The 26,847-nt window shown below is 46.6% G+C and overlaps 1 protein-coding gene across 2 annotated transcripts in view; it reads right to left on the bottom strand.

The window, feature by feature from the left end:
- Window positions 1-21,144: 21,144 nt before the first annotated feature.
- The window catches only part of ELOVL5 (ELOVL fatty acid elongase 5), a 40,376-nt gene continuing 34,673 nt past the window's right edge, over window positions 21,145-26,847 (bottom strand). For both annotated transcript variants that reach the window (XM_032864520.1, XM_032864521.1), the window contains 2 exons: window positions 24,359-24,493; window positions 21,145-23,017 (listed from right to left, as the gene is read on the bottom strand). In XM_032864520.1, the coding sequence (XP_032720411.1) occupies window positions 22,877-23,017; window positions 24,359-24,493 (276 nt within the window). In that variant the 3' untranslated portion in view covers window positions 21,145-22,876. The remainder of the gene's footprint in view (window positions 23,018-24,358; window positions 24,494-26,847) is intronic.

Genomic DNA, 26,847 nt, shown 5'->3' with positions numbered 1-26,847 from the left:
TCAAAAAAAAAAAAAAAGAAGAATTTTATGGAGGAAAAGACATTAATGAATATAGGGGATGGAGAACGTGGGGTTGCATTACTTTCCTACGATTGCCTTGACCAATTACCACAAACTTGGTGGCTTCCAAAGAACAACTTTTTATCAGTTCTGGAGATCGGAGGTCTGATACGGGTCCCATTGGGCTCAACCAAGGTGTCAGCAAGATTGTATTCCTCCCTGGGGGTTCTTGGGGGAATCCACTTCCTTGCATATTCTGGTTTTTGAAGGCTGAGCGCATTCGTTGGCTCATGGCTCCCGTCCTCCATCTTGAAAACCAGCAACAGTGCACTGACCGTTCTCCCTCGTCACTTCTGCCTCCCTGACCACAGCTGGGAAATGTTCTCCCCTTTTAAGGAACACTGTGATTGGCTGGAACTCACCCAGATAGTTCAGGATGACTCTTCTCTGAATTTAACATCTGCAGGGTCCCCTTTGCCACGTAAGGTGAGGTATTTATAAGTTCTGGGGATTAGGGTGCATTCACCTTTGGAGGCTAGGCAGACATTTTTCTGCCTTCTACATGGTGAAATGTTTTGTTTAAAGAAGTGTAGTTTTTTTTTTTTTTAAAGAAGTGTAGGTGTTGAGAAGGCTCACTCTCCTTCCTTTCTGAGTCTTTCTGAAGTTCTGTCCTTATCTACACTTCTCTATATTTTTAATAAACTGTTCTCACTTCCAAAAAATAAAGAAGTGTAGGTGTTGAGAAACTAAAGGGTGTTTCTGAAAAATTAAAATCAGGCTTCATAATTTATGGGGTAAAAAGGAGTAGACAGGGTTGAGACAGAAAAAAGAAAATCCAAGAAAGGAGATAAGTCACAACACAAACAAAAGTAGTTAACAGTGCTGGATACACATTAATCCTTTGTTTGTGAAAAAGCCAGAGCAGGGATTGGAGGCTTAGCATGGGATTGCTTTCAAATAAAATAAAATATTTTTTAAAGATTTTATTTTATTTGACAGAGAGACCCAGAGAGAGAGGGAACACAAGCAGGGGGAGTGGGAGAGGGAGAAGCAAGCTTTCCGCTGAGCAGGGAGCCGGGCTCCCTGCAGGGCTCCATCCCAGGACCCCAGGGATCATGACCTGAGCCGAAGGCTGACACTTAAAGCCTGAGCCACCCAGGCATCCCAAGACTACATTAACATTAATGGTTGGTCCTGCATAGCTTTGCTTGACTTTAGGGGTGGAAGATGGTGGAATGGTCTGATGTCATCACAGAGCCCCAGATAGTGTTTGAAAGAATTAATAAGAATCTGGTGAGGGGAGGACAGCCTTGTCTCTACTTAGTGGCTGCAGTACACAGAACAAAAAGAAACACGGCGTTTACATTCAAGGTAAGAATGGGCTTGGGGCCAAGGGTGGCCAAACATCATTCATGGGGTCAATAAGATGGTAAGAACCAAGTGCAAGTAAAAGTATCCTAATAAAGGGTGTATACCGTGGCTTTCTCAGCCTCGGTGCAATTGGCATTTTGGACCAGATCATTCTTTTTCTTTTCCTTTTTTTTTTTTTTTTTAAGATTTTACTTATTTATTTGACACAGAGAGAGAGAGAGAGAGAGAAGGAAAGCACAAGCAGGCAGAGTGGCAGGCAGAGGGAGAGAGAGAGAAGCAGGCTCCCTGCCGAGCAAGGAGCCCGATTCGGGGCTCAATCCCAGGACCCTGGGATCCTGACCTGAGCGAAGGGAGCCGCTTAACCGACTGAGCCACCCAGGCATCCCTGGACCAGATCATTCTTTGACTGGGGGGTGGGGGGACTATCCTGTGCATTGTGGGAAGGTTAGCAACATCTCCAGATTCTACCCATCTGATGCCAGTAGAGCCCCTTCCCCAGGTTGCGACAGCCGGAAGTGTCCCTTAAGGAAGCAAAATTGCCCCACCGGAGAACCACCTGTAGAGACTGAGACAGTGAGCCAGCAGGTGGAACCTGAGGACCTGGAGAGATTTTTCAGGACAATAACCGAGGGAACATTCTCCAGAGCTTTTTGCTGGACCTCGGGGGACTGGCAGGGAGCCACAGGAACAGCCAGCTGGTTTGCATGTTGGTCTCTAATTTGGCTGTGGCAGCCTCCAGGTCGGAAAGGCTCAAGAATAATTTGTTTAGGTGTTCCACTCTGGCTATTGTCTATTTGTTGTGCAAGCCCAGGCTTTAAAAGGTAATTCACCTGGGCAGGTGATACGCTTGTTTGTAATATACACAGCCTGGGATCTATCACCTTGTTTCACTCATCTGGATCAATGCCAGTCCTCCAGCACCCCTTGATTTGTAGAAGAGGAAGAAAAGGAGGACAGTGGACTCTTGATGCAGGATGGGTCACCTCAAACCTATGCAAACGATCTTAGGCAATTTAGGAAAGGTGCACTGCTGGTGGATGAATTTTTACAAAAGGGTGTCCGTCTGGGCAGGTCAGGAGAGCAGGGTTAGAAAAGCCCTGCATAGTGAGCCCCTGGGCTAGAAGGTCAAGCTCTGTGCCCTGTGCTGATTTTATATATCACAGGAGACACATGTGAGCCTTGGAATTAGGACATTGGGATCCCCTAGCTAGGACAGGTCCTAAACTTTCTTCCCATCAGACTTAGATTTTTCCTACAACTCCTGGTCAGAAACAAAGGCAAAGGATTATGAAGCAGTGAGCGAGAGGTGGTTTAGGAATGTTCTAAGGGAGAAAAAAAGCAGAATGGATAGCTAGAAGCTGTACTGTTTGCCTTTTTGTGTCTGGACTATTCATTTATAGATTTAGGACCTAAGTGATGGGGTGGGTGCAGAGACAAATAAGGGAGCTGTGTTTTTTGAGTGAGGGCAGACCTCTGAAAACGCTCCTATCAAACACTGATGGCCCAAGGCCTCGAGTTTGGAGATGGCATTCCACACAGCCAATCGTGATCGATAGCCTGCATTCCTGTGAATTTCCTTCAAGGACCTCAGAATACCAGCAGTGTTAACCCTCTTCCTAGATGGTGTAAGGGTAATCCTGCCGAGGGATAGGGAGATTCTTTTTTTTTTTTTTCCTAAAGATTTTCTTTGTTTGAGAAAGAGAGAGCATGAGAGGGAAGAAGGTCGAAGGGAGTGGGAGAAGCAGACTCCTCCATGAGCAGGGAGCCCGATGTGGGAGTGGCAGGCAAAGGGAGAGGGAGATGCAGATTCCCTGCTGAGCATAGAGCCCAATGCGGGGCTCGATCCAGGACCCTGGGATCATGACCTGAGCCGAAGGCAGAGGCTTAACGACTGAGCCACCCAGGCGCCCCCTTAAATTTTTTTTGTTGAGAGAGAGCAAGTGGGATGGGGTGGGGCAGAAGGAGAGGGTGTCTCAAGCAGACTCCACCCTGAGATGAGGACCTGAGCCAAAACCAAGAGCTGGGTGCTTAACCTATGGTACCACCCAGGTGCCCCAGGACAGAGAGGTTCTAAATCAAGAAAACCTTCATTAAATGCAGATGTCCCCCTGGTATAGATGAAGACCCTGAAACACAGAGTCAGACCAGCTGTCACCATTTGCAGGGCCTGGGGCGAGAGGACGCATGGAGGTCCACACAGCCTACATCTGATATTTAAATAAAATTTGCTCCCTCCTTGCACCTGGGCAAATATATCTTCAGAGCAGCAAGTTTGGGGAAAAAAGTGAAATCTGTGGGTTTTATATGTTTTCTATGACTGAAAGTTCACAAAAATTTAAAAAATGACGATTTTGTGATTATTGCACACTTGTGGGTACTCTGCTATGACCCCTTTAAATGAGCATTAAAGGGGCGCCTGGGTGGCTCAGTCGGTTAAGCGCCTACCTTCAGCTCAGGTCATGGCCCCAGCATTCTGGGATTGAGCCCTGCATCGAGCTCCCTGCTCAGTGGGGAGCTTGCTTCTCTCTCTCCTGTCTGCTCGTGTGCTATCTCTCTCTCAAAAAGAAATAAAATCTTTAAAAAAAAGAACAGTATCTTTACAAAAATCTAAATGCCTATGATATCATAAAGGGTTGATGTCACGTTTCATGAATATTATGTGTGCACTACATGCACACACATTTGAGAGTAACAGGAGCCATTTGTGAATATTGTCTACTTCATAAGAAACTCCAGAACCATATACCAGAACACAAAGAACAACAAGAATCTGTGGACGACGAAGGTCTGGAGAGCTAAGGTATCTTTCCTCCCCGTCCAGGAGCTTCTGCAGCTCTCAGCCCCCTCCTTCTCCAAGGCAGTGTCTGTATCTGATGTCAGCAGAAACACCCCTTACAGACGTCAGCAGCTTTGGGTGTGCTTACCTCTGGTTTGGAGAACTCAGGGCAAAGCACAGACGTTCGCTGGGAGCTGAATGGTGTTAGCCACCAGCCTTTCAGGGTTACAGGTGGGACTGAGCCAGTGCTCAGAGGCACATGACACAACCTTTTAAAGGGGCCGGGCCCCAGAACCCCCAGCACGGGTCTGAGGCCAGCACTGTGTTCCTTGCTAAGTCACAATATAAATATGACTGTAGTGGGTTGAATGGTGGCCCCCAATGAATATGCTCATCTCTTCATCCCTAGAACCTGTGAATGGGGCCTTATTTGGAAAAAGGGTCTCAGCAGATGTGTTAAGTTAGGGATCTCAAGATAAATCTTTCTGCATGATCCAGGTGGGCCCTCTGTACCATGACAGGTGTTCTTGGAGGAGACAGAGTCAGAGGAAGAAGAGAAGGCCGTGTGAATGCGGAGGCAGAGAGAGGAGTGCTGTGGTCACAAGCCAAGGAGAGCTGACAGCCAGCGGAAGCTGGGGGAGGCTGGGAAGGATTCTCCCCTAGAGCCTTCAGAGGGAGCCCCCCCCAAAACCCCGCTGAAAACTTGATTTCAGACTTCTGACCCTTAGAGCTCTGAAAGGATCCATTTCTGTTGCTTTCAGCCACCAAATTTGTGGTCATTTGTTAAGGCAGCCTTAGGAATTGAGGGCTACTGTCAACAACTACTAACAATGTTGAACATTTACTAGGCCTGATTACACGCCAAGCTCTTTACTAAAACCCTTTTACAAACATTATCTCATTTAAACCTCACAGCAGCCTCAAGAGATAGGTGCCATTATTATCCCCATTTTATAGATGAGCAAAGGGAGGTTCAAAGAGGCCAAGTAGCTTGCCCAAGGCGACATGGCTGGTAAGCTGGGATTTGAACGCAGGTCTCTCTGATTCCAAAGATCTCTTTTAAGCACACGCAGAAACCTCCCTTCCATGTCATGGACCCAGCTGTAAAGGAGACACTCCGCACTTGGTGGTTTTGTCTGTGCAACATGGTCTTTGTCCCCCTACTTAAAAAAGGGCCTGCTTGGATGCCTGGATGGCTCAGATGGTTAAGCAACTACCTTCAGCTCAGGTCGTGACCCCAGGGTCCTGGGATCGAGTCCCACATTGGGCTCCTTGCTCAACAGAGTCTGCTTCTCCCTCTGCCTGCTACACCCCCTGCTTGTGCTCTCTCTCCGAGAAATAAATACAATCTTAAAAAAGGGGGGGAGGGCTTGATTCTTTGAGAACTCTCACCCCCAACCCTGGGCTCTTTACCACCGCCTAAGAAGTGAGATATAATTACAATGGGCCGTTCTTCTAGCTTGGAGGACCATGGGAACACTGTTTCTGTGTCATAAAGAAACATTTTCGGCGCACACAATCACTCATAGTTCTTTGCATCTACTTAGCCTCTGGGTTATTCGGGTTTATTTGTAGATGTTGCCAAGATGAATCAGAAATCTGGAGAAACTCTTTGTCCTTGGAGAAGGACGGCAGTCAGGATGGATTCTTATTACTTTCTTTTTGCTGATTTTGAATTTGTGTTAAGACTATCTCACTGTCCCAGAAGAAACAGTTAGAAAATTTTGTGTTCTTAAAATATGTTCTCTGAGCTCACTTAAGCTCGCTCTCAGAACCTCAACACTGGGCTCTGGTGATGGCGTGATTTCGGAAACAAGCATTTCTTTCCTTCTGTACTCTTGTCCTGTCTTTTGGGGATTGAAAGAGACTGTTCTCCATCTGCTGACAAAGTCAAATACTCTGTGTGTGTGTGTGTGTGTGTGTGTGTGTGTGTGTGTGTGTGAGGGGGTGATGGTGTTTGTTGGGGGAAGAAGGTCTGGCTGAGGTGGTTACTTTTGTTACCCTTTCTTTTCTTTCAAACAAAATCTACCCCATTTTACAGGTGGAAACATTGAGTCTCGGTGGATTGAAAGGATTTCAATTTGAAAGACAATTCAACCAGATCGACTTAATTACAAATGCTATGCTTCCTCTCTCAAGAAACCCTTCTATTTAGTGGGCATGAGAGCTGTTATACAATGAGTTTTGAGGCTCATTTTAAAGCAAGTCATGTGTCCCTCCGGTTGCTCTGACCCAAATAGGAGATAGAAATTCAGATTTGCGCACAAAGAAAACCAAAATCAATAAGGAGGCCCTACATGAGCACTTTGGCTGATTACGGGAATGTATGCCTCATCTTTCTACCACTGCAATGCTTCCTCACTTGGGATTGACTTGCTGTTCCAGTTAGGACACTGCCCCCCTGCCCGACACTGTGCAGAGGGCCCCGGAGTCCAGAGCCAGGCCTGGGGATGGCTTTGGCTCGTTGCTCTCTCCAAACCCTGATTTCCAGGGCAGTCAAGAGATGCCCATCTAACCTCGCTCACAGAGATGGCTTTGCACTGGGCTAAGCAACAATATCCAGGAGGCTTGAAACCCTTGTTCTCTTGAGGGGAGGACAGTGGAAGGGCAGGAGAGCCAGGCAGCGGACAGGCCAGCGCTGGGAGGTGTTAGTGCGGACAGAAGGTGCTGGCCTTGAACAACGGAAGGTCACTCCTGATCTCATTTATTCTGAGTCTCTGCCTTCTGTGCAGGTGTCCCGTATACAATCTCTCCCCGGAGCTTCTCTCCTTTTTCATTTATCTAAACCAAAACCTGCTCCCAGGGAAGGAGCTGATCAATTCATTCACATCAGGAGAATGGACAAACACTTATCGTCCCGGGAGCACATGCATTTTGAAGGCATAAAGTACAATCATGGGTCTCTGTGCAATTCCTACTGTCAGGGAAGTCAAGTGGGAGGGTGTGGTCCACTCTGGGGGCAGGGCATTGTGTGGATGTGCAGGAAGGTCAGGGTGAGAGCAAGACAGGCATTTTTAGAGACCAAGACAGCTATTAGCCAGGGCTCCAGGGGCAGATGGAGGCGGCCATGGGAGCTAAGGAAGCAAAGAGCAGAAAACCTTGAACCGAAAACTCTGTGCTGGAAGTTATCTGCTTTTTCCTTCAAGTAAAAGATTGAAGGAAAAAAAATTCGTATAAAACTCATTCGAATAAAATGGTATTTGCTAGCAGAGAGAGTCACGAACAAGATACAGAAGGCCTCTCTCTACCTGGAACAATGGAATTTCTCTCCAGCTAGTGGGGTGAGGCTAACAACGTATAATTTCACGTGGTGCTAAGTGCTTTGAAAAGACAAAACAGGGCGCGGAGGGAAGAGAGCGGCGAGGTGGCTTCATGGGGTGGGGGTGTTTAGATGAGGAGGCTGGTCGGGCTTCCTAGGTTGGGTTTCCAGATTTAGCAAATAAAAATACAGGACACCCAATTAAACTTGAGTTTGGGAGTGTTACGGAATACGGGCTGGATCCTGGCCAAAAAAACCAAGCAGCACTCGGAGACCTTGGAGGATCAGAGATTTATTTCATGCCGGTGGGCCCGGAGGAGAGTAATCTCTCAAGGTCTGAGCCCTGAGCACAAACAAAGGGGGTAGTTTGTACACTTTTATTTCCGTATCTGTGCCACTCTTGCAGCTGTGGCCAGTGGGGCTAGGGGAAAGCCTGGAACGGCCCTGGGGCCAGGACTGGGATTCCCCTGCTGGAAAAACACAGGTTTTCCTTATCAGGAGAAGCGATGACAAGTTTTTCAGCCTAAGTGTGTCCCATGCAATATTTGGGACATGTAAGTACTAAAAAATTATGCCTCATTTATCTGGAGTTCACATTTAACTGGGTGTCCTGCATTTTATCATGTAACTCTAGCCCATGAGACCCCCATGAATGAGGCGAGGGAGAGTTCCAGGAGAGAAAACAGGAAGGGCAAAGGCAAAGGCAGAAATGAGCTTGCTTTGTTCAGGAAGCCCCGTGTGGTTGTAATACGGGGAGTCGGGGGGACCTCAGAGAGGGGGTCAGGGGCCAGATTATGTGGAGCCCCAGACCTATGTGAAGAGTTTGCTTTTTATTCTCATCTGTGGGATTTTTAAGAAAAGATTTATTTGAGAGAGAGAGAGCGCACATGCACACATGTGGGGCAGGGGGAGAGGGAAAGCAGACTCCCCACTGAGCACTCGCGGCCTGTGGCCCTATCCCAGGACACTGAGATCATGACCTGAGCCGAAATCAAGAGCCATCCAGGCGCCCCTCATCCGTGGAATTTTAAGGAAAGCCCTCAGCACCGCGATTAGTCCTTCCCATGAGGATTCCCCTCGGGTAATGTGTTTCCCAAAGCAGTCTCCACTGGCCTTGTTTTAAGGCCATACTTTTGAATAGGAGAGTGGGTGCTTCTGCCCTGGGGGAAAGTGAGCAATGTTTCCCCTAAATTTGCTTGACCTCACCCTTCTTCCTCATTCACTTCTGCCTTCAGTTTTCCTAGCACTGGACAAAGTCTTCCATCCCACCATAAGGAAGCAGCTTACAACGCCACTGGGAGAGCAGCTTTAGGGACTCAAATTCTGACTAGTCTCTCAATGACCACCAGGAGAGTTCGAGGGTGCTCGTGTCAAGCAGTGGCAGTGTGACTAGTTTGCCTAGTTCTGACCCTGACTGCTGGCCAAGACGACCTGGGACAAACTCCCGCCTCTTCTCTGTATCTAGATGGCCAAGAATCTCTCGTGGAAGAGATATTCAGAGCCAGTCTGGCGGCACACCAAGACTGCCAGATGGCAGAACAGTCAAAATATTGTGCTGTGAAGCCCACACTGTGTTTGGGTAAAGGCTGAACTTCCATTCCTGCAGCAGACCTTGGTGGGCTCCGGGCTGAGAACGTTTCCTGCCGCCTCTGCCATTTTCCTCACTGAGTGACTCACGGCTCGTCTCCCACAGTTCTCTCCTTGCAGAGATTTCTCTCTCCCAGGCAGCCTCTTCTCTGGCCTTCTAGGAGGAGGAGGAGGAGGCTTGACTGTATTTCCGAGACACTAGAACAGCCCTCCCGAACTTTCCATGGAATGTGGGGTTTGGGGGCCCATGATTAATCTTGTGAGGTAAACAGGAAAGCAGCGCCAGGTCCAAGTGACAGAGTTTGGACGTCTGTGTGGACAGCACGAGGGGCTGTCAATTCATTTGAAAAGGATTTAATGACTTGTGTGAGATTTCATAGCTGCTTGCTGCCCTCTAAAACAGAAATGTTTGGGGTGCCTGGCTCAGTTGGAAGTGAGCGTGGCTCTTGATCTCAGGGTCATTGAGTTCGAGCCCCACGTTGGGTGTAGAGACTACTGAAATAAAAAACCCTTTAAAATAAACATGTTCTTGGGTGCCTGGGTGGCTCAGTGGTTTAAAGCCTCTGACTTTGGCTCAGGTCATGATCCCAGGGTCCTGGGATCGGGTCCCGCATCGGGCTCTCTGCTCAGCGGGGAGCCTGCTTCCTGCTTCCTCCTCTCTCTCTGCCTGCCTCTCTGCCTACTTGTGATTTCTCTCTCTGTGTGTCAAATAAATAAAAAAAAATAAAATAAAGAAAAATAAAAAATAAACATGTTCTTCTTCTAGAAAGCTATGGTTTAGAAAACAAGTATCTTCAAGAGGGAAGCGGTTTACCTGTTGCAAAGGTATTTCTTTCAGACAGGCTGAATCACTTGCTGGTGGACTGATTCTTTCCGAAAAATGGAACGACTCCCCCATTATACCAAAAATGGATGTTCACTGCAGAACCTTCAGAAGAGTTAGAGAAACACAAAGGGGACCATAAATATCACCTGTAATCCTCCCACTGAGATATAATTGCTGTTGACATTTTGATGTTTCCTTCCTGCCTTTTCCCATACGCAGATGACCGCATTTTAACAAATTGGAAGGAAATGTGATATAAACTGATGGATAACTTGTATTTGTAACTCATTTTTTTCATTTAATAATATTTCCATGATTGTTTTCTCACATCATAAGATGTTTTCATCATCCTGGAGGTCCCTCAATCCACTCGGTTGCACTTTCAGGTTTTCACCCTTCTCTAAAATTACAAACACCCTCGCAATGGTATGCCTGGCCTGATAAAAACGGAGTGATGTTTCCATGCAGTGGTCTGTCTGGGCCTTGGTTTGATAAAGGATTGAAGACAGGGAAGGAAACAGAGGAAGTTGATAGGTTTTAGTTTGATTTTCACCCGTCTGCTGGAGGAGGGGGGAGAAGTGAGGCCAGGATTCCCAGTGTCCCCACTGTAAAGGCTCTTTCCCTCCCCCGTGCTCTTAATTCTGTTTCTCCAACTTGACTTTCATGGTATTTATCACCTGCATCTCTCTGTAGCTCTTTGGCCTTCTCTGGGCCTTGCTGCTGCTGCCTTTCCTCGCCACCCCAGAACTCGCCCCATCAGACCCTCCCTGGTCCTGCCGGGCTGATGCCGAGCTTTTTCTGTCTTGACTCTGTGTCCAAAAAGTTGTTTCTCGGAGCAGTGAATGAAGGATCGTTGTTATAATACCTGAAGTCGTGCCAATAAAACTCTTCGGCAGATCACTGCCCCACTTTGCCCCTGGGTGCCCCCCACTGCCCAGCTATGCCTAACCGGGGAAGTGGTAAGAAGCTCAAAGACAATAATAGTGTGACCTCTGGATTTCTTTAATTTCTTCACTGGACAAACCTACCATCCCTGCATTCCCTTCTCTTCAGGTAATAAGTGTTTGTGAATTCTAATAACTAGGAAAATTGGGATGATCATAATTCCCAAGCTAGAATTCAAGAAGTAGATAAGAACGTTCATAAAATCAACTCATGCTCCACTGAGTGCTTTAAAAAAAACAACAAAAAAAAAACAAAACAAAAACCCTCCTTTGTTGCAGGACTCTAAAAATAGTTCCCAATGCTGTCCTTCACCTTCACAATTATTGTAGTCTTCCGTTCTAAATCTGAATGACACAGAGCAGCAGAATTTATACTTTAAGTTCATAAGGGAACAGACAGCTCATTAATTCTTAACATTGGTGGGATTTGACTGGTCACTGGTCATATGCTCCTTTCCGAAATATATCTGGCCCGCTTTTCTGAGATGATTAAGATGTCGTATTGATAACCTGAGGGCTATTAACAGCACAGTGTCCTTCTGGTGTGAGACAAGGTTACAGTCCCCCCACGGGAGAGTGTGGGTGACATCTACACTAATCATCTCAGGTTACTTTGTTCACAAGTTCGTTTATTCAAACCTCTGAGACTCTCCTAGGTGCCAGGCCAGAGAAGAAGTCTTTGTCTTCCAAAAGGGAGACAAATATTTAATATAACGAAAATGTTACAAAGCAAAATAAAGTAAGAGAATGGAGTGTGTGTGTCTAGGGGAAGTGGGCGGGGGTGTGTGTGATTTTTAGATCTGGTAGTTAGAGAAGGCCTCCTTGGGGAGGTGGCATTTAAGAACAGGAACTAGTTCTCTGGGGACGAGCAGCAAGGACAAAGACCTCAAGATGGGAGAGGAGCCACCGGAGAGCCAGCGAAGACTGGAGGGTGGCTGAATGTGTTGTAGGGGGAGAGATCCAAGGAGGTGGGGGGCCAGCTCAGGGAGGGCCTATAGGTCATTAGGAAGAATTAGCATTTTATTCTCTGTGAAGCTATCATCCAGAGGTGGCCCTAAGGCAGGGGGAAGCTAGTGACCCTTAGTCTGCTCTTCCTCGATCTTTCCCACGTGCTGATTCATTACAGACTCTCCCGGTCCCTGAGCCCAGCAGTGACCACGTCAGGTGTAACCTTGTCTCACACCAGAAGGACACTGTGTTGTTAATAGCCCTCAGGTTATCAATACGACATCTTAATCATCAGTGAGGGGGAAGCAGGCTGGGGGCATTGAGGGATTCTGGGGAGAGTCTCTGGGTGCTGGTCATTATGGCTGTCAGGTTTTGGTGGTTTTATAATTCAGATGAGCTGCTCTGGCACCCTAGGTCTATTGGAAACATGAGATTTTTAAAAAATTTAAATTTAATTAATTAGCATATAATGTATTATTAGTTTCAGAAGTAGAGGCCAGTGATTCAACAGTTTTATATAACACCCAGTGTTTATCACATCACGTGCCCTCCTTAATGTCCATCCCCCAGTTACACCACCCCCCCACCCCTTGCCCCTCCAGCAACCTTCAATTTCCTTCCTATGGTTACGAGTCTATTATGGCATGTCTCCCTCTCTGATTTTGCCTTATTTTTTCCTCTCTTCCCCTATGATCTATTTGGTTTCTTAAATTCCATGTATGAGTGAGATCATATGATAATTGTCTTTCTCTGCTTGACTTATTTCACTTAGTATAATACCCTTTATTCCCATCCATATCGTTGCAAGTGGCAAGATTTCATTTTTTGATGGCTGCATAGTATTCCATTGTATATCTATAACATATCTTCTGTATCCATTCATCTGTTAATGGACATCTGGGCTCTCTCCATAGTTTGGCTATTGAGGACATTGCTGCTATAAACATTCGGGTGCACATGCCCCTTCAGATCACTACATCTGTATCTTTGTGGTAGATACCTACAGTGTAACTGCTTGGTCATAGGGTAGCTCTATTTTCAACTTTCTGAGGTACTTCCATACTTTTTTCCAGAGTGGCTGCCCCAGCTTGCGTTCCACCAACAGGGTAGGAGGGTTCCTCTTTCTCTGTATCATCGCCATCATCTGTTGTTTCCTGACTTGTTAATTTTAGCCATTCTGAATGGTGTGAGGTGGTATCTCACTGTGGTTTTGATTTGTATTTCCCTGATGCCGAGTGATGTTGAACATTTTTTCATCTATTGAGCATTTGTATGTCTTCTTTGCAGAAATGTCTGTTCATGTCTTCAGCCTATTTCTTGATTGGATTATTTTTCTTTGTGTATTGAGTTTGATAGGTTCTTTACAGAGTTTGGATACTAGCCCTTTATCTAAGAAGACATTTGCAAATATCTTCTCCCATTCTATTGTTGTCTTTTGGTTTTGTCGACTGTGGAAACAGATGAGATTATCAAGGAAAGCAGACTTTATTTCTGCTACACTGCCGCCTCGCATAACCAACACCTATTATGTGGGGATAAATCCTTCTGAGTCCCCCCTGTAGACCACGTGAACAATATGTATTTTCACCAATCCTAGAGAACCATGCTGAGTTTTAGAGGACATTAGGTAACTTGACAAGGTCACACTGTGTCTTAATTCAGGCTGCTGTAGCAAAGGACAATTCTTTAGGCGGCTTACAGACAGACCCTTCTTTCTTATAGTTTTGGAGGCCGGAAGTCTGGGACCAGAGTGCCAGCATGGTCAGGTTCTGGTGAGACCTTCTTCTGGGCTGTAGACTGCCAACTTCCTGTTGTATCCTCATGTAGCAGACAGCAGAGAGAAGCAAGCTCTCTTCTGACTCTTACTAGGACACTAATCCCATTCATGAGGGCTCCACCCATGACCTCCTCTACTCCTCACTCCCTCCCAAAGCCCATCTCCCAATACCATCACACTGGGGGGCAGGGTTTCAACACACATTTGGGGGGATGCAAACATTCAATCCATGACACATGATTACTGAGTGGCGGTGGGATTTAAATTCAGATCCAGTTGGCCGGAAAGCCTGTTTTCACTATCACACCAGCTAATCCTTCCTGAGTACTTTCATTCTTCACAACACTTGTTAGACATCTGCTGTGTTTGGAGCTGTGCTGGGCATGCACTAGGGGTGTAGATACAGACTAGACACCGTTCCTGCCCTCAAGCGTCTTAGAAATAGTGGACTGCTTGGATCTATACTGCATCTCCCAGAATGCAGTGAGATCTCACAGACACCCCTGCTGCATGCACACGTACCGTTTTGGACTTTCTGAAATGGAGATTTGTCTTATTCTTCTCATTAATGAAACTTGCTGGCGGCCAAGCAGATTGTGCCACGCATTGAGGAGCATCTGCTGACCCATTTATCATCGGTTTACGTTGGCACTACCTGTTCACTCTGAATTTCATTGTAATTTGGATCCTAAATTGTCGCTTTAAAAAATCTTCAGAGACCGGGGTGCCTAGCTGGCTCAGTCACATAAGCATCTGACTCTTGATTTGGGCTCAGGTCACGATATCAAGTTGGGCTCCGCGCTCAGCGGGCAGGCTGCTGGAGATCCTCTCTCTCCCTCTCCCTCTACCTCTCCCTGCCACCGAAATAAATATATCTTAAAAAAATCTTCAGAGAGACCAACCAGCGTGTGATGCAGGGTTAAAAGGACACACTGTCTACGTAGCAGCCCACCTGTCACGCAGCAGCAACGCAACTGAGGGCAGCAGGAATTGCCAAGCCTTGGAGTGAGGGCCCACAGAATCCTCAGAGCCTGGTGTTGGACTCACGCACGCTCAGGGAAGCACTATTGCTCAGGTGAACAGGGAGTGCTATCAGAAGCTTCCAGATGACTTTCTAGAGAAGGCGTGAAACTTCCAGTGAGATCTCATTCAGCTCAGGAAAATAAGAATTGCCTAACTATGCCACTATTCTTCCATATCCCTCAAAATGATCTCCGTTCGTTCCCACAGTGCCCAAGAGATTATTCTCAACAGCACCACCTTCCTTGGTGGTTTTCTTCAGAAGAGCCACTGCATTTTGTAATTATTTTGCCTTTGTCTTTCTGACAGAACGAGGTGATCTTTTCATTGTCATTTCCCCAGTAACATGCAGAACGCCTCAAGCAGAGTGGGCACGTGCAGAGGAAGAATTGTGGAGGGTGGGGGTGGGGAGAAGCAGTCCATGGCCAAGATGCTGTATCCTACCTGTAGCCAAAATGATTTGGAATTTTCTTCAGTGTCTTGGAGAAGCTTAGACTCAAAAGCTTTACTGTGACGCTGAAAAAGATAAATGTTATGTAATTGTCTATATAAATAGACGTCACTGTTAAATTTGTTTTTAAACAAGAGGAAATTAGTTTTCTCTGTTTTGAAGGGTTTGTGAAAGTACTGTGTGCTTTTTTTTTTTAAAGATTTTATTCATTTATTTGACACACACAGAGAGATCACAAGAAAGCAGAGAGACAGGCAGAGAGAGAGGGGAAGCAGGCTCCCTGCTGAGCAGAGAGCCCGATGTGGGGCTCAATCCCAGGACCCTGGGATCATGACCTGAGCCGAAGGCAGAGGCTCAACCCACTAAGCCTCCTAGGCACCCCTCACTGTTAGTTTTTTTTTAAAGTTTTATGAACAGGGGACACCTCAGCAGTGCAGTGGGTTAAGCGGCCGACTCTTGATTTTAGCTCAGATCGTGATCTCAGGGTCCTGGGGTCGAGACCCACATCGGGCCCCAAGCTCAGGAAGGAGTCGGCATGTCCTTCTTCCTCCCGTTTTCCCTTCCCCCTGTGCATGCTCTCTCTCTCTCAAATTAACAAGTAAAATCTTTTAAAAAAGGTTTTATGAACAAATTTTTTTTCTGCAAAAAATTTAAATTTACAGGTATCATTTGGTGTTAACTTTTATGACTTGGCGGTTTCTTTTACTCATTGGCATCTCACAATGACGGAAATGGTATAAATAAGTAAAAGCCGTCTAACTATTCCAAAGCTTTCAATCAGACATTTTAATATTTGGGGAATCTTTTCGAGTGACTCTCCCAATGTTCTAATCCATTAATTGAAAACCCTCACTAGGTAATGAGTATCTTCCCAATAAGATATGACTTGTGGGCAAATTCTCACCTAGTTGGACAGGAAGCAGCCGGCATGATTCGCATACATGCAGCTGTTCATGGCGCTGAGAAGAGCTGGTCGGAGGGGCTGCTGTCCGGCCGGCCTCTCCCCACACTGTGAGCTCTTAGGGCCAGCGTCAGCTTGTGAACAGGAAAGCGCACTGCTCCAGAGGCCCCACTCCACTCGGGCAGGTCACAGGTCACTATCCTCTCTGGGACTCATCCCCCCCCCCAGCCCCGCCCTGCAGAATGGGGAGGATGGCTGCCAGTATCTTGACAGAGAGAGGAAAGCTCCCCGTGCCTCACTCCACTGGTGCCTGGTGCTAGGCCCGTGTCCTAGATTGTGCAGGCTTGGTTAACAGAACATGACAGACCGACAGACGACAAACCCGGTGGCTTATGCACAATAAACACGACCATTCTGGAGGCTGGGGGGTCCACAGCCAAGGTGCCACCAGAGGTGCTGTCTGGTGAGGGCCTACTCCCTCACAGAGGGTCATCTTCTCCCTGTCTACAAGGCAGAACGGAGGAGCGAGCTCCCTGGGGTCTCTTGCACAAGGCAGGCATCCCAGTCACAGGGACTGTCCCTCCTGATGGTATCACCTCCCAAAGGCCCCACCTCAGGTACCATCACACTGGGCGTTAGGCTTCAACAAAGGAATCTGGCAGGGGTGGGGCGGGGAGAGGGGGACACACACATTCAGACCATGGCCCTGTCCCTGCCTGACACCCTTCCAGGACACCTGACCCAACGGCAAATGCCCTCAGGGATCTGGAAGGCTGTGGGGAGAGCACTTCTACTCAGATCAGAAGAAAAACTTCTGTCTCCAGAACGATGTCCTTTCTCTGGTTCTCTTGCACCCATGGTTCACTTTTAATCCTTTTGTCCAAACTGTGCGCTCTCTCCCAATCTTTCCCTGCCTCTGCTTCTTCAGCAACCTCCCTGCAAATCCCACCACAGGTCCCGGGACATAGTCGGTGCTCATTTAGATCTGGGGCTAGAGAGGTTGCCAAGTTCCTTGACCCCATTTCATAAAAAGCCACATTTAAATCATGGATTATTTTCAGTATTGTGGTGAATTTAAGACATGCTGTGAAAGACAATTTTGCTATTGAATATCATTTTGCAATGCCACTAAATTTAAATGTCCAATTCATCCACTTTTTAAAGAAATTTGAGTTCCCTTACCAAAAGGTATTATTAACTGAGCTTCAACCAAGGATGACTGAGTACAAATAATTTGTGTTGAATAGATTTAAGGTCTGATACAAAAGTGATCGGCATGCACCTTCTTCCTCATTTACTTACCTGTGGGGTCTTTCATCCTTGAGAATAAGTGACTGTTACTGTACAGCTCATATTTTATCTCTGCATTTCACACCAGTCAGCTGTGCTAAATATCTCCCTCTCTCTTTTCAGTGCAGAAGATGGGAGTTCAGAAGAATGAGGTAACTTGTTTGCAATCCCACATGAAATGGCAAAGCCTGGGTTCTAACATGTCCGCTGTGCCCCTTCCCAACGCACACAGACCCCTTCTAGCATGGGCAAGAGTGCCTTCCGTGCTGGAAGACATGTGTCCTAGTGCACCCAGTTCTAAAATGAGGGTGGAATTGAGGGCGTAGCTTGGGGCCACCACAATTTTCTCTTCCCAATTGCCTAGGAAAGCTTAAGATTTGAATCCTGGCTGCTCTCTTGAATAAGGGCATTGCATGACTCCCAGCCTTGATCTTCTCATCTGCCTTACCCAGTGTCCCAAAAGCAGAGGGCACCCATGGGCAGGCAGGAGGGGCTCCAACAATGCCTGGTTGCATAATCTTACAAAGGACTGCTGCTGACTAGAGCACCGTGAGGGGGTACAAGGAGGGCATGATGTTGTGGGACTTTGGTTTGGATGATTTGCTCCAAATAGGTACCTGTTTCACTGGGAACCCTGTCAAGGGGAGGGCATACAATCGCTGGAAAGTGCTAGCTTGGCTGAAACATTGTCACATTCATCAGTCATGGGAAACCCACACCTATGGCTTGTTGTTTGAACACAGAATGCCAGTTGTAGTATGTGTTGACATAATCACGTAAGCATTTGTTTCCAAGCCAACATGGAATCCTGCCTGTGAGCCATGCCTTCAGGTGTCCCAAGTTTTCAGACTTCAAATGCTAGTTTCTTTGGTTAGAAGGAATTTTCACAAGGGCAGAGGCCCCCTTTGAATTTGCCCGACGGACTCCCATGGGTTTCTAACTAACAGGTGAGTTCCAAGTCTCCTTACAAGCACTTCGGGTCCCTCCTCAGTGCTGCCGATAAGGGAGAGCAGGAGGAGGGCACGTGGGCAGGAGGCATAGCGAGGGATAACCTTAGAAGGTATAATTACTACCTCCTCTTGGGAACTCTCAGCCATGTCCTACACGTCATCAATGGGAACACCCACATTCCACCCTCTTCCCACTTCACCTTCTTTAAAAAAATAATCACTTTCTCTTACACAGCCAACTGTTCCAACAGATGTGTCATGTCACCCTCCTCAGCTATGGGCTCCTGTACTTTCCTAGAGCCACCATGCTGTCTCCCAGACAACCCTCAGTCTCCACCTCCTGAAATCTCGACGGTCTGCAAAGGCTCGGAAGAACCCCTACCCTCACAGAGCTCTTCTCGGGCACCTCACTGGAAGAGTTCTCTCTCCGTGGACTATTACAATTGTTGGATACATCCACCTCATGGAACTCACTACAGAGCACCCTGTGAAATCACCCGTGCCCATGTTTGATCCCAATCTAACACAGGCTCCTTTAGGAACAGAAAAGCCTTATCTCACAGATCCCTGTGTACCACGCACTCTCCCAGTGAGCCAGGTAACACTCTTCCGAGGTCTGGTCAACACAAGAACACGAACAGGCCACCGAGTGGGCAGTAAGCACCGTTCCCAAGAGTCTGGACCATCTGAGAAAGGGGACAACCCCCAATAACCGTGTGATTGGTTCTCTGCCATCACTACATCGTCAGCTGCTGGGTTCTACTCTGCTTGTTCCTACAATGTCCACCACGGAGCCTGAGCCACCTGCCACAACCTTACACCAAAAGCCGGGGCCGGGTATCCTATGAAAACGGGAGCAAGAATTGGTCCTGGGGAACTTTCTCCCTTGGGGTGAGTGCCATCCCTATGCTGGAAAAGAGAGGAAGTGAAGCTCATAAAAATGTCGAAGATGACAAAAGATGAGCTTTAAAATGGTGTCTTGAATGAGAATTAGTCGCTGATGGTATAGGTAAGGGCAACCACTATCTTGCTTCTATTTTCTCCAATAAGCACAGGATCTTCCAAATGAAGACGGCAGAAAAACACCTGCTCAGTACTTCAAGTCTACGACTGATGTGGACAGAGTGGGAGACACCTGTTTCAAAGAGGATCACACAGCAGAGCTGCTGTCGGAACTCTGGAGAATTCCTGAACGGCCGAGGACCAGATCCTGAGAAGCACTGCCCTACCTTCCCAAGGGGAAATAAAGCAGCTTCTAGAAACCCCGGCATGGTGACCTTAATGTAAAATGCTGGTAAAATCTGGAATGATAGAGGTGATCAACATTATGACTGCTAACAATTGCTGGTTTCTTTCCAGCTCTTGATTCAACAGTGTCACACCAAAGTAACCTCCTTTTCTGTTTTTCTTGATAGGATTACGACAGCAGCCAACCCAGGAAATAGCAAAAACAATAGTTGAGAGTTTTAAGAGACCAGTGGGGTAGATTGCACAGAACACAATCTTGAAGGGAATAGCTCACAGAGGGTTTACTCTGTGCTTGATGTGGCTCCAAGGGCATCTGCACTGTATTTGCCTAAAAGTTACACAGATCCAAGTCCAACCAGGCAATCAGGCCCCAAGTTGTGCTTCTCACATTAGGCTACACCGCCTTTCCGTATGCATGGCCAGGCTGCTAAAAAGAGGGGAGATGTGAATCCTCCCCTTTCCATCCTGGTGGGCAAACCTGCCCTTTTGCTTCCCTGTGAGAGAGAGAAAAGGATGGGGACACATCTGGCCTTGCTCTGCCCTCTGATCCACTTACTTCTCTGAGGGGAGGACGACAACTTCTGGTTGCCAAGATGGGGAGATACGAGTGTATTTTCTTGGCGTGGCAACGTCATCAGGACAGAATACAACACTGCAAAGGAGCATGTAGTTTACGGTGGGTCCATTACTGGGCTGATACTCAAAATATTTTAATAACCAGTTCATTCCTAGACTGACAAATGCCACCAAGCCCTGCTGTGGGAGGCCAGCCCTGGTGAGTTTGCATCAGTAGGGTTATCGGCCAGGATAATAAATCCTGGTGTGGTTTTAGTATCACCAATCCAGTCTTTCCAGTAAGAGATGAACTATTTTGATTCTTATTTATCTGATTTCTAGGTCCTGTTTTTCTTTTTTTTTTTTTAGGTCCTCTTTTTAAAATGTGTTCTGGACTTAGAGGGGAAGGGCAAGGATAGGACTATCACCACCAAAACCTTAGCAGTCCTCTGTATTTTTCAGACAGTACCCAAAAACTGAATGTAGTTTCACGTGACATTTTTAAGGTGGTAATGACAAATTAGAAGGCACTCAAAAGCTAAGTAAGATCCAGCCTATGCTGGGGACCGTGTGTTATGTAGGAAATGGAAGGACAGGGGCCATTCAGGTCATGACTCCATGCGTACAAAGTTGGACCTGTACGTCAGACTGTGGCAGGCTGGGGGCTGGTGGGGGCAAAAAACGGTCTTTGGCAAAGAAAGTGGTAGAGTTTTGGGAATAATGTGGGCTCTCATTACTCTAGAGAAGGGGTCAGCAAATTATGGCTGTGGACCTTCTGTTTTGTGAGGAAAGCTTTACTGGAACACAGCCAGGACCACCCATACACATATGGTCTGTGTCTGCTTTTGCACTCCGCGATGCTATAGTCGAAAGCGGGGCAGAGACTGTATGGACTGCAAAGCCTAAAACATGTACTATCTGGCTCTTTACAGAAAAAATTTGCAGACCTCTGGTGTAAACCTAGGAAAGGAAAATAACTAACAGCCAAAAGCGTGGGGAGAGAGTGGGAAAGACAAGTGGAAGCAGCAGCATGTTTGGAAAGCTGGGGACCTTTGGGGGAGCAGAGAAACCACCACCACGCCTCACTATGTGGGGATCCTTCCTCATGTGAGCTGAGCTACACAATATAACCTTTCCACCTCAATTATCTGCATTTATTGGGGTGAGTTCCTAGAAGGTGAAGACTGGATTTTTCTCCAGTCTGTCCGAATCAGCAGCGTATAAACCATGTAACACGCAAGCACAGGTAATCAAAAAAGTTTTAATGGTTAATGTTTAGACATTATTTAACAGTGTGGGTATATCCAGATGAGCTAAAGCACACTTTGACAGCACACTATTGAATGTTATAGTTTCTGTATTGAAACATGTAAAGACACTTGCAAACTAGTACCTAGGAAGACATACATTTACACATATACACATTCTAGATTTGATCAGGTAAATGTAAACAGATGCTGTGACTCCTTCCGAACAGAAAACCCACAAGACTAGTAAGAGAACCAATCGGCTCCCTATATAATATGAATGTGCAAAATTAAAGCATGATAAACTGATATTTACATAAATACCAAACCAACAATTAGTTTACACATTGTCGATGACCTTCTAAGATGTGTCACGAGTGGTTCAATGACTGTTTTTTTCTCCCGACGGAGAAGGTGTTCAGAGACTAAATTTCAACACTTTAAAATGACACGCACAATAGTCCTTATCTGTTTGACCACTGCCTCAAGGGTGACAGACACGATTTTATGATAAGCAGTCTCATTTTTAAATAAGCAGTTCTACACAAATCTTTAGATTCTAAGCAGAAAAAGAAAATTACAGGTACTATTAGATTTACATGAAACAAATTATCTCTACCCAATTTCCCAGTTCTCTTACGTAGTAGCTATCTGTTTAATTTTACCTTAAAATTTTTTTAAGGTCCCCTTTTTCCCCCTTTATTCATTTTTATAAGCTAGGCACATTTTAAAAGAAGTTTGTGTCAAAACAGACAGCAGTACAGAAACCAATCCAAATTTGGACCCTGGCAACCAGTTCCCCATTGCTCATCTATGGGATTCTGTCAAATGGTATTCAATGATCTCTTTTGAAAAGTACACACCCTCTCTCTCGCAAGTGGAAAGCAAAGTGGGCACTGTTTCCTGTATAAAAACACTTAGCACTTCAGAAATTTTAAATGTCTTACTCATCCTACATACTTTCTAAAATCTTGAAGACAAAGAATATATATTTAGGTTTCATCAAGACTCCTTTAGAGCCCCCCTTTTTTACATTATCAATAGTGGCACTCAAAATAAAAAAATAAGATCTGTTAAAAAGTTAAACTGACCTTCCACTAGATTTGAGCCTGCCTGATTTAAAGCCAATATTACAAAACTGAAGGTGCCATTTCTGATTTCACATGTACAAGTCACTTGAAATTATGTGTTACACGCTAGTTTCATAAATTACGGTCTTTGATTTTTTTCCTAAACAGAGCTATTAAAAAAACGAATAAAAACTTGAAACATATCCTAATTTAAATTAATAAGCTTTGGGCCCTGCTTTTTAAGTTTTAAGGCATGTGTGTTTCTCTACTGTAACAACATTGTACAAATTTACAATCACATGCATGATCTATAGTAAAAAAAAAAAGTTTGGATTACAGTGTTTTTAAATTGTGAATCACAATTCAGCACCTATCATGTTATAACTAATAAGGCAACAGCAGTGTCGTATACTACAATAATACGCCCTCCACAGTTTAGCGCAGGGGTCGGTGAGAGCCCAGAAATGTTAAATCTTATGCCTACGTATATAATCTGTATACATTTTCAAGGGGTTTTGAACGATGAAGGAGGTCCTACATGAATCACGCTGTTGTAGGCCGGACGAGTTACAGGAGCTGTTAACGAGCATCGGGCACAACTCATACTGTGCTTACAATCAGACGATGGGTTTTGGAGGCTTCTCAACTCTTCGGCTTCAATCCTTCCGTTGCTTCCTCGGCTTCACATTGTTTTCCAGGGAAGAAAAGCTGTTGGTGTGTCCATTCACGGCAGCCACGGACCCGTTCTGGTGGTCCTTCAGGTGCTCTTTCCTCCGCAAGGCCCCCTTCTTGTAAGTCTGAAATGCATCAGGGCAGACGGGCCGTGTGACAGGTGCTCTGCTGGGGGGGTGGGGGCGCCCCGCTTTCCTAACTCTAAGCCTAGATTCCTGTTAGGACCCGATGCCACTGAGATGTAAGGTCTGTGGTCAAGCAACCCTGGGAACGTTTTCTGCCACTGGTTTCAATCACTCCTCCCTTTCTGAGGCGTTGCCTGAGGAAGTTCACAGGGGTTTGGGCTGCAATGTAAGGGCTATTCTAGAAATGAAGTAGAAAATTCAAAGTACACTTCCCCTGGCCGTGCCTTCTCTGTATCTGGATAGGGTTACAGAGTATCGGGGTCACATGGCCACACTGTTTTCCCCCCACTCTGTGGTACCTCTCCTATCACTCCCATCTCTCACCTTCAGGATTTGCTCGGGACTTTGGCAATGGCTTTGGCCCGTATGTACGCAGTGCTATGCTGCCATAAGCAGTTAGAATAGTGATTTCAGTTTTGTCAGCTCCCAGCTTTCGTCCTCCCTCATGTCGATGAATGTCCCCACGTGGGTACAACCCCCCATGCGGCAGCTCCCTGGAATGTGCCTCCACGCCCAGGGGGTGGGATGAAAGGTGCGTGGAGCGGGGGGCACAAGGATGGCCACATGGGACGCCCCCAAGGGGCTGCTCAATCCCCTGGACCTTACTGTCTCCATATCCACGGCCTCTGCCTTGCCTCCCGACTTTTGGTGCCTGCCTGGAACTGGATGCTGCCCATGGGGGCAGGAACACACCTTACCCAGGGGTAACGGGGAGCGACAAAGTAATCCAGTGGAGACAATCTGCCCTAACTGGACCCTTCTGTGAGTAAAACTGACCTTCCATCATGCACTTGGGAATGAATGGAGCCTCCAAACCTGAGCAGTGGAAGTGTGAGGAAATGGGGACGAAAGGGCAGATTTCTGTCTGCAGCTGAGGGCTGTGATGGACATTTCTTTAGACATTTTATGTAGTCCCCGAGTTCAGGGTGGCGGGGCGGCAGGCCTGCGGGACTGCTGACGGAACTGTCCCGTCACATGCCTGCAGTCTGCTGTGAGCAAAGCAACACAGAGCTTGCTGAACAGCGTGGCGTTCCCACGTGAATCCCCAGCTCCTCTGCCGAAGATCTAGAACTCTGGAGGTTTGGGACAGATACCAGCATCTCCTGTATTGGCAGTAGTCCCCTCCCAAAGGCAGGGGCTGCCCTGTCACTGTGACTGCACCAGAGCCTGCTGTCTGGCACACAGGAGGGGGTTCTACAGGTCATCCTCCTTAAATGAATAGAGGAGAGTCTTTGCTGAAAAGGCCACAAGTCCCAACTGCCATGGAAGAACAAGACTTACCTGAATGTAGAAGTTTGTGAAGAGAGCAATCAGGGAGATCATGTATCCAATCTGGAAGTACAGCCACCCAAGAGGGAACGTGCACGGCCAGATGACCCCACAGCTGGTCTGGATGATTGTCAGCACAAACTGCAGCTGGCGGGAGAGAGGGGACACAGCTAAGCAACGCAGCCATGGCACACCGACAAAGTGCCATGCCAGACGGGCTCTCCACCCAGCACACCGAGTCCATGGAAGGATACTCACAGGCCTTTCTGGAGGTGAAATCCCTTCACAGACACTAAGCATACATTCATGCATAAATTTCTCCTAAATTATGTATGTGCCTTTGTCATATACATTCTCCTCCCCTTCCTTCTGCTTAAACCACCTTCTCTAAAATTTGGGTAATAGTTAACAATACTATATAGTATACATGGAAGTTGCTAAGAGTAGATCGTAAAAGTTCTTGTCACAAGAAAAAACCCCATAGCTATGTGGCGTGACTGTGGGTATGAACAGGGTGTTACTGTCCCAATCATTTCACAACCCATACATACACCCTATCAGTACACTGTACACTCCCCACAACATTACAGGTCTTGTACAGCTCAGTGAAGCTGGGGAACAAAGAAAAAGCTAATCCCCCCACCCCCGCCCCACACACAAACTTTAGGGACCCTGTATAGGGAGGTGCAAAGTAATTTTTGCTTGCTTTATATTTTTAAGGGAGAAAGGAAGGGTGTGTGGGCTGTATGTTTAAAGAGAACCGGTGATGTTGCTGTGGGATGTGCAATTCCTATTTCTCTGTTTATTTTTTATTTATTTTTTTTTAAAGATTTTATTTATTTATTTGACAGAGATCACAAGTAGGCAGAGAGGCAGGTGGGGTGGGGAAGCAGGCTCCCCGCCGAGCAGACAGCCCGATGCGGGGCTCGACCCCAGAGCCCTGGAATCATGACCCGAGCCGAAGGAAGAGGCTTTAACCCACTGAGCCACCCAGGCACCCTTTTCTCTGTTTTTTAAAAGATTTGAGAGTGTGTGTGAGCAGGGAGGGGGGCAGAGGAAGAGGGAGAGAGTCCTCAAGCAGACTCCCTGCTGAGGATGCAGCCCAGTGCAGGGCTGGAGCTCACTGCTCTGAGATCACCACCTGAGCTGAAACCAGGAGCCCAACACTTAACTGACTGCACTGCCCACATGCCCCAACTCTTCCTATTTCTTACCCATGTACCCTTTTGGTTTGAAGAAGGCTAATCAACAGATTTAAACTTCTACCAAGATATAATGCTAAGTCCAGATTTTTCTGATGAATAAATCTTTTTTTCTTTTTTGATGAATAAATCTTGAACGGGAAATGTTACAATGAGGTGTGGCTACTGGAGGGTGACTCTTCAAGAGTACCACCACCACCAGGGGGCAGGGTTCTGCCCACTGGATTTCTGGCCCAGCCCCCAGGGTTTCTCTACAGAACTTACTTCCCTCCCCACTTTCTTCTCTTTTTTAAGGTAAGTACTCTAGGCTAAGGAGTAACTAGGAGCGGTGCTTAAAATAAATCTAGGCAAACTGGGTGCAATCTTCTACCTCAAAGGGCAGAGCTTAATGGGAGACCAAAGTCCCCAGTCTGTTCTTTTAAATTCTGCTTTTGCCAGGCCACGGCTGTGTGGTATAAATCGATCTCCACATCACTTCTCAAGTGTAACGAGAAGGTTAAGGAACAATTATCCTTCCTCACAGGTGGGTGAAAAAAATTAACAAGGACTAGAGAGCAGCTGGCAAAGAGGTGATAATGAAATGTCAAACACGTAAGTAGCTCAGACGATCTTCTCAGATTTTTTTTCCTAGGCTGTTATTTTTAAATATTGAAAATCACAATTGACTTGGGAAGACTGGAATCAGCATGGTTCTTTAGAAAAATATATTGATAAGGCAAGGCTGGGGCTGAAACTTTACTGTTTATACCCCTCAGTCAGCTGGGTTGGGCCTATTGCCTCAGTGTCCTCATCCATAGAATGGGGAAAAGAGCATGAACTCAGGCTACTGGACTAGTCCATGTAAACCTGCTTACTTAGCACGAGTGCCAGACACTCAATGAATGTCAGTGTTTCACATCAGTAGTAACAGTCATTAGTTCATGAAAGAATTCACAAAGGGAGAGAAACAAACAGGCGTTGGTCATACCCTGACAACTCAGGGAAGCTTCAGAAAGGACAGTAGGACGTAATCACCAAGTGCCAACAACAGCTGGGTGGGCCCTCGCAGTCAACGTCAGGAAGGAGGCTGTCGTCTGAAGCATAGCAGGTGCCATCCTCGCCAACCGGTGCTTCGCAGCACAGGGGCTGAGTGGTCACCGGGCACTGATCTTACCAACACCCTCACTGCCTAATGGCTACAAGCACTCGGGACTCCTGGGTCCTCCGAAAACTCCCAGGAACACAGGACACAGTGGTCACTTTGGGTTCTGGATTATAATTAGGAAACACACCCAGGCAACACATGCTTTGTGCACAAAC

Source organism: Lontra canadensis, unplaced genomic scaffold, assembly GCF_010015895.1.
Source record: "Lontra canadensis isolate GAN:19392208 unplaced genomic scaffold, GSC_riverotter_1.0 scaffold27, whole genome shotgun sequence".
Taxonomy (NCBI): Eukaryota; Metazoa; Chordata; class Mammalia; order Carnivora; family Mustelidae; genus Lontra; species Lontra canadensis.
This window is presented reverse-complemented; position numbering and strand designations above follow the sequence as displayed.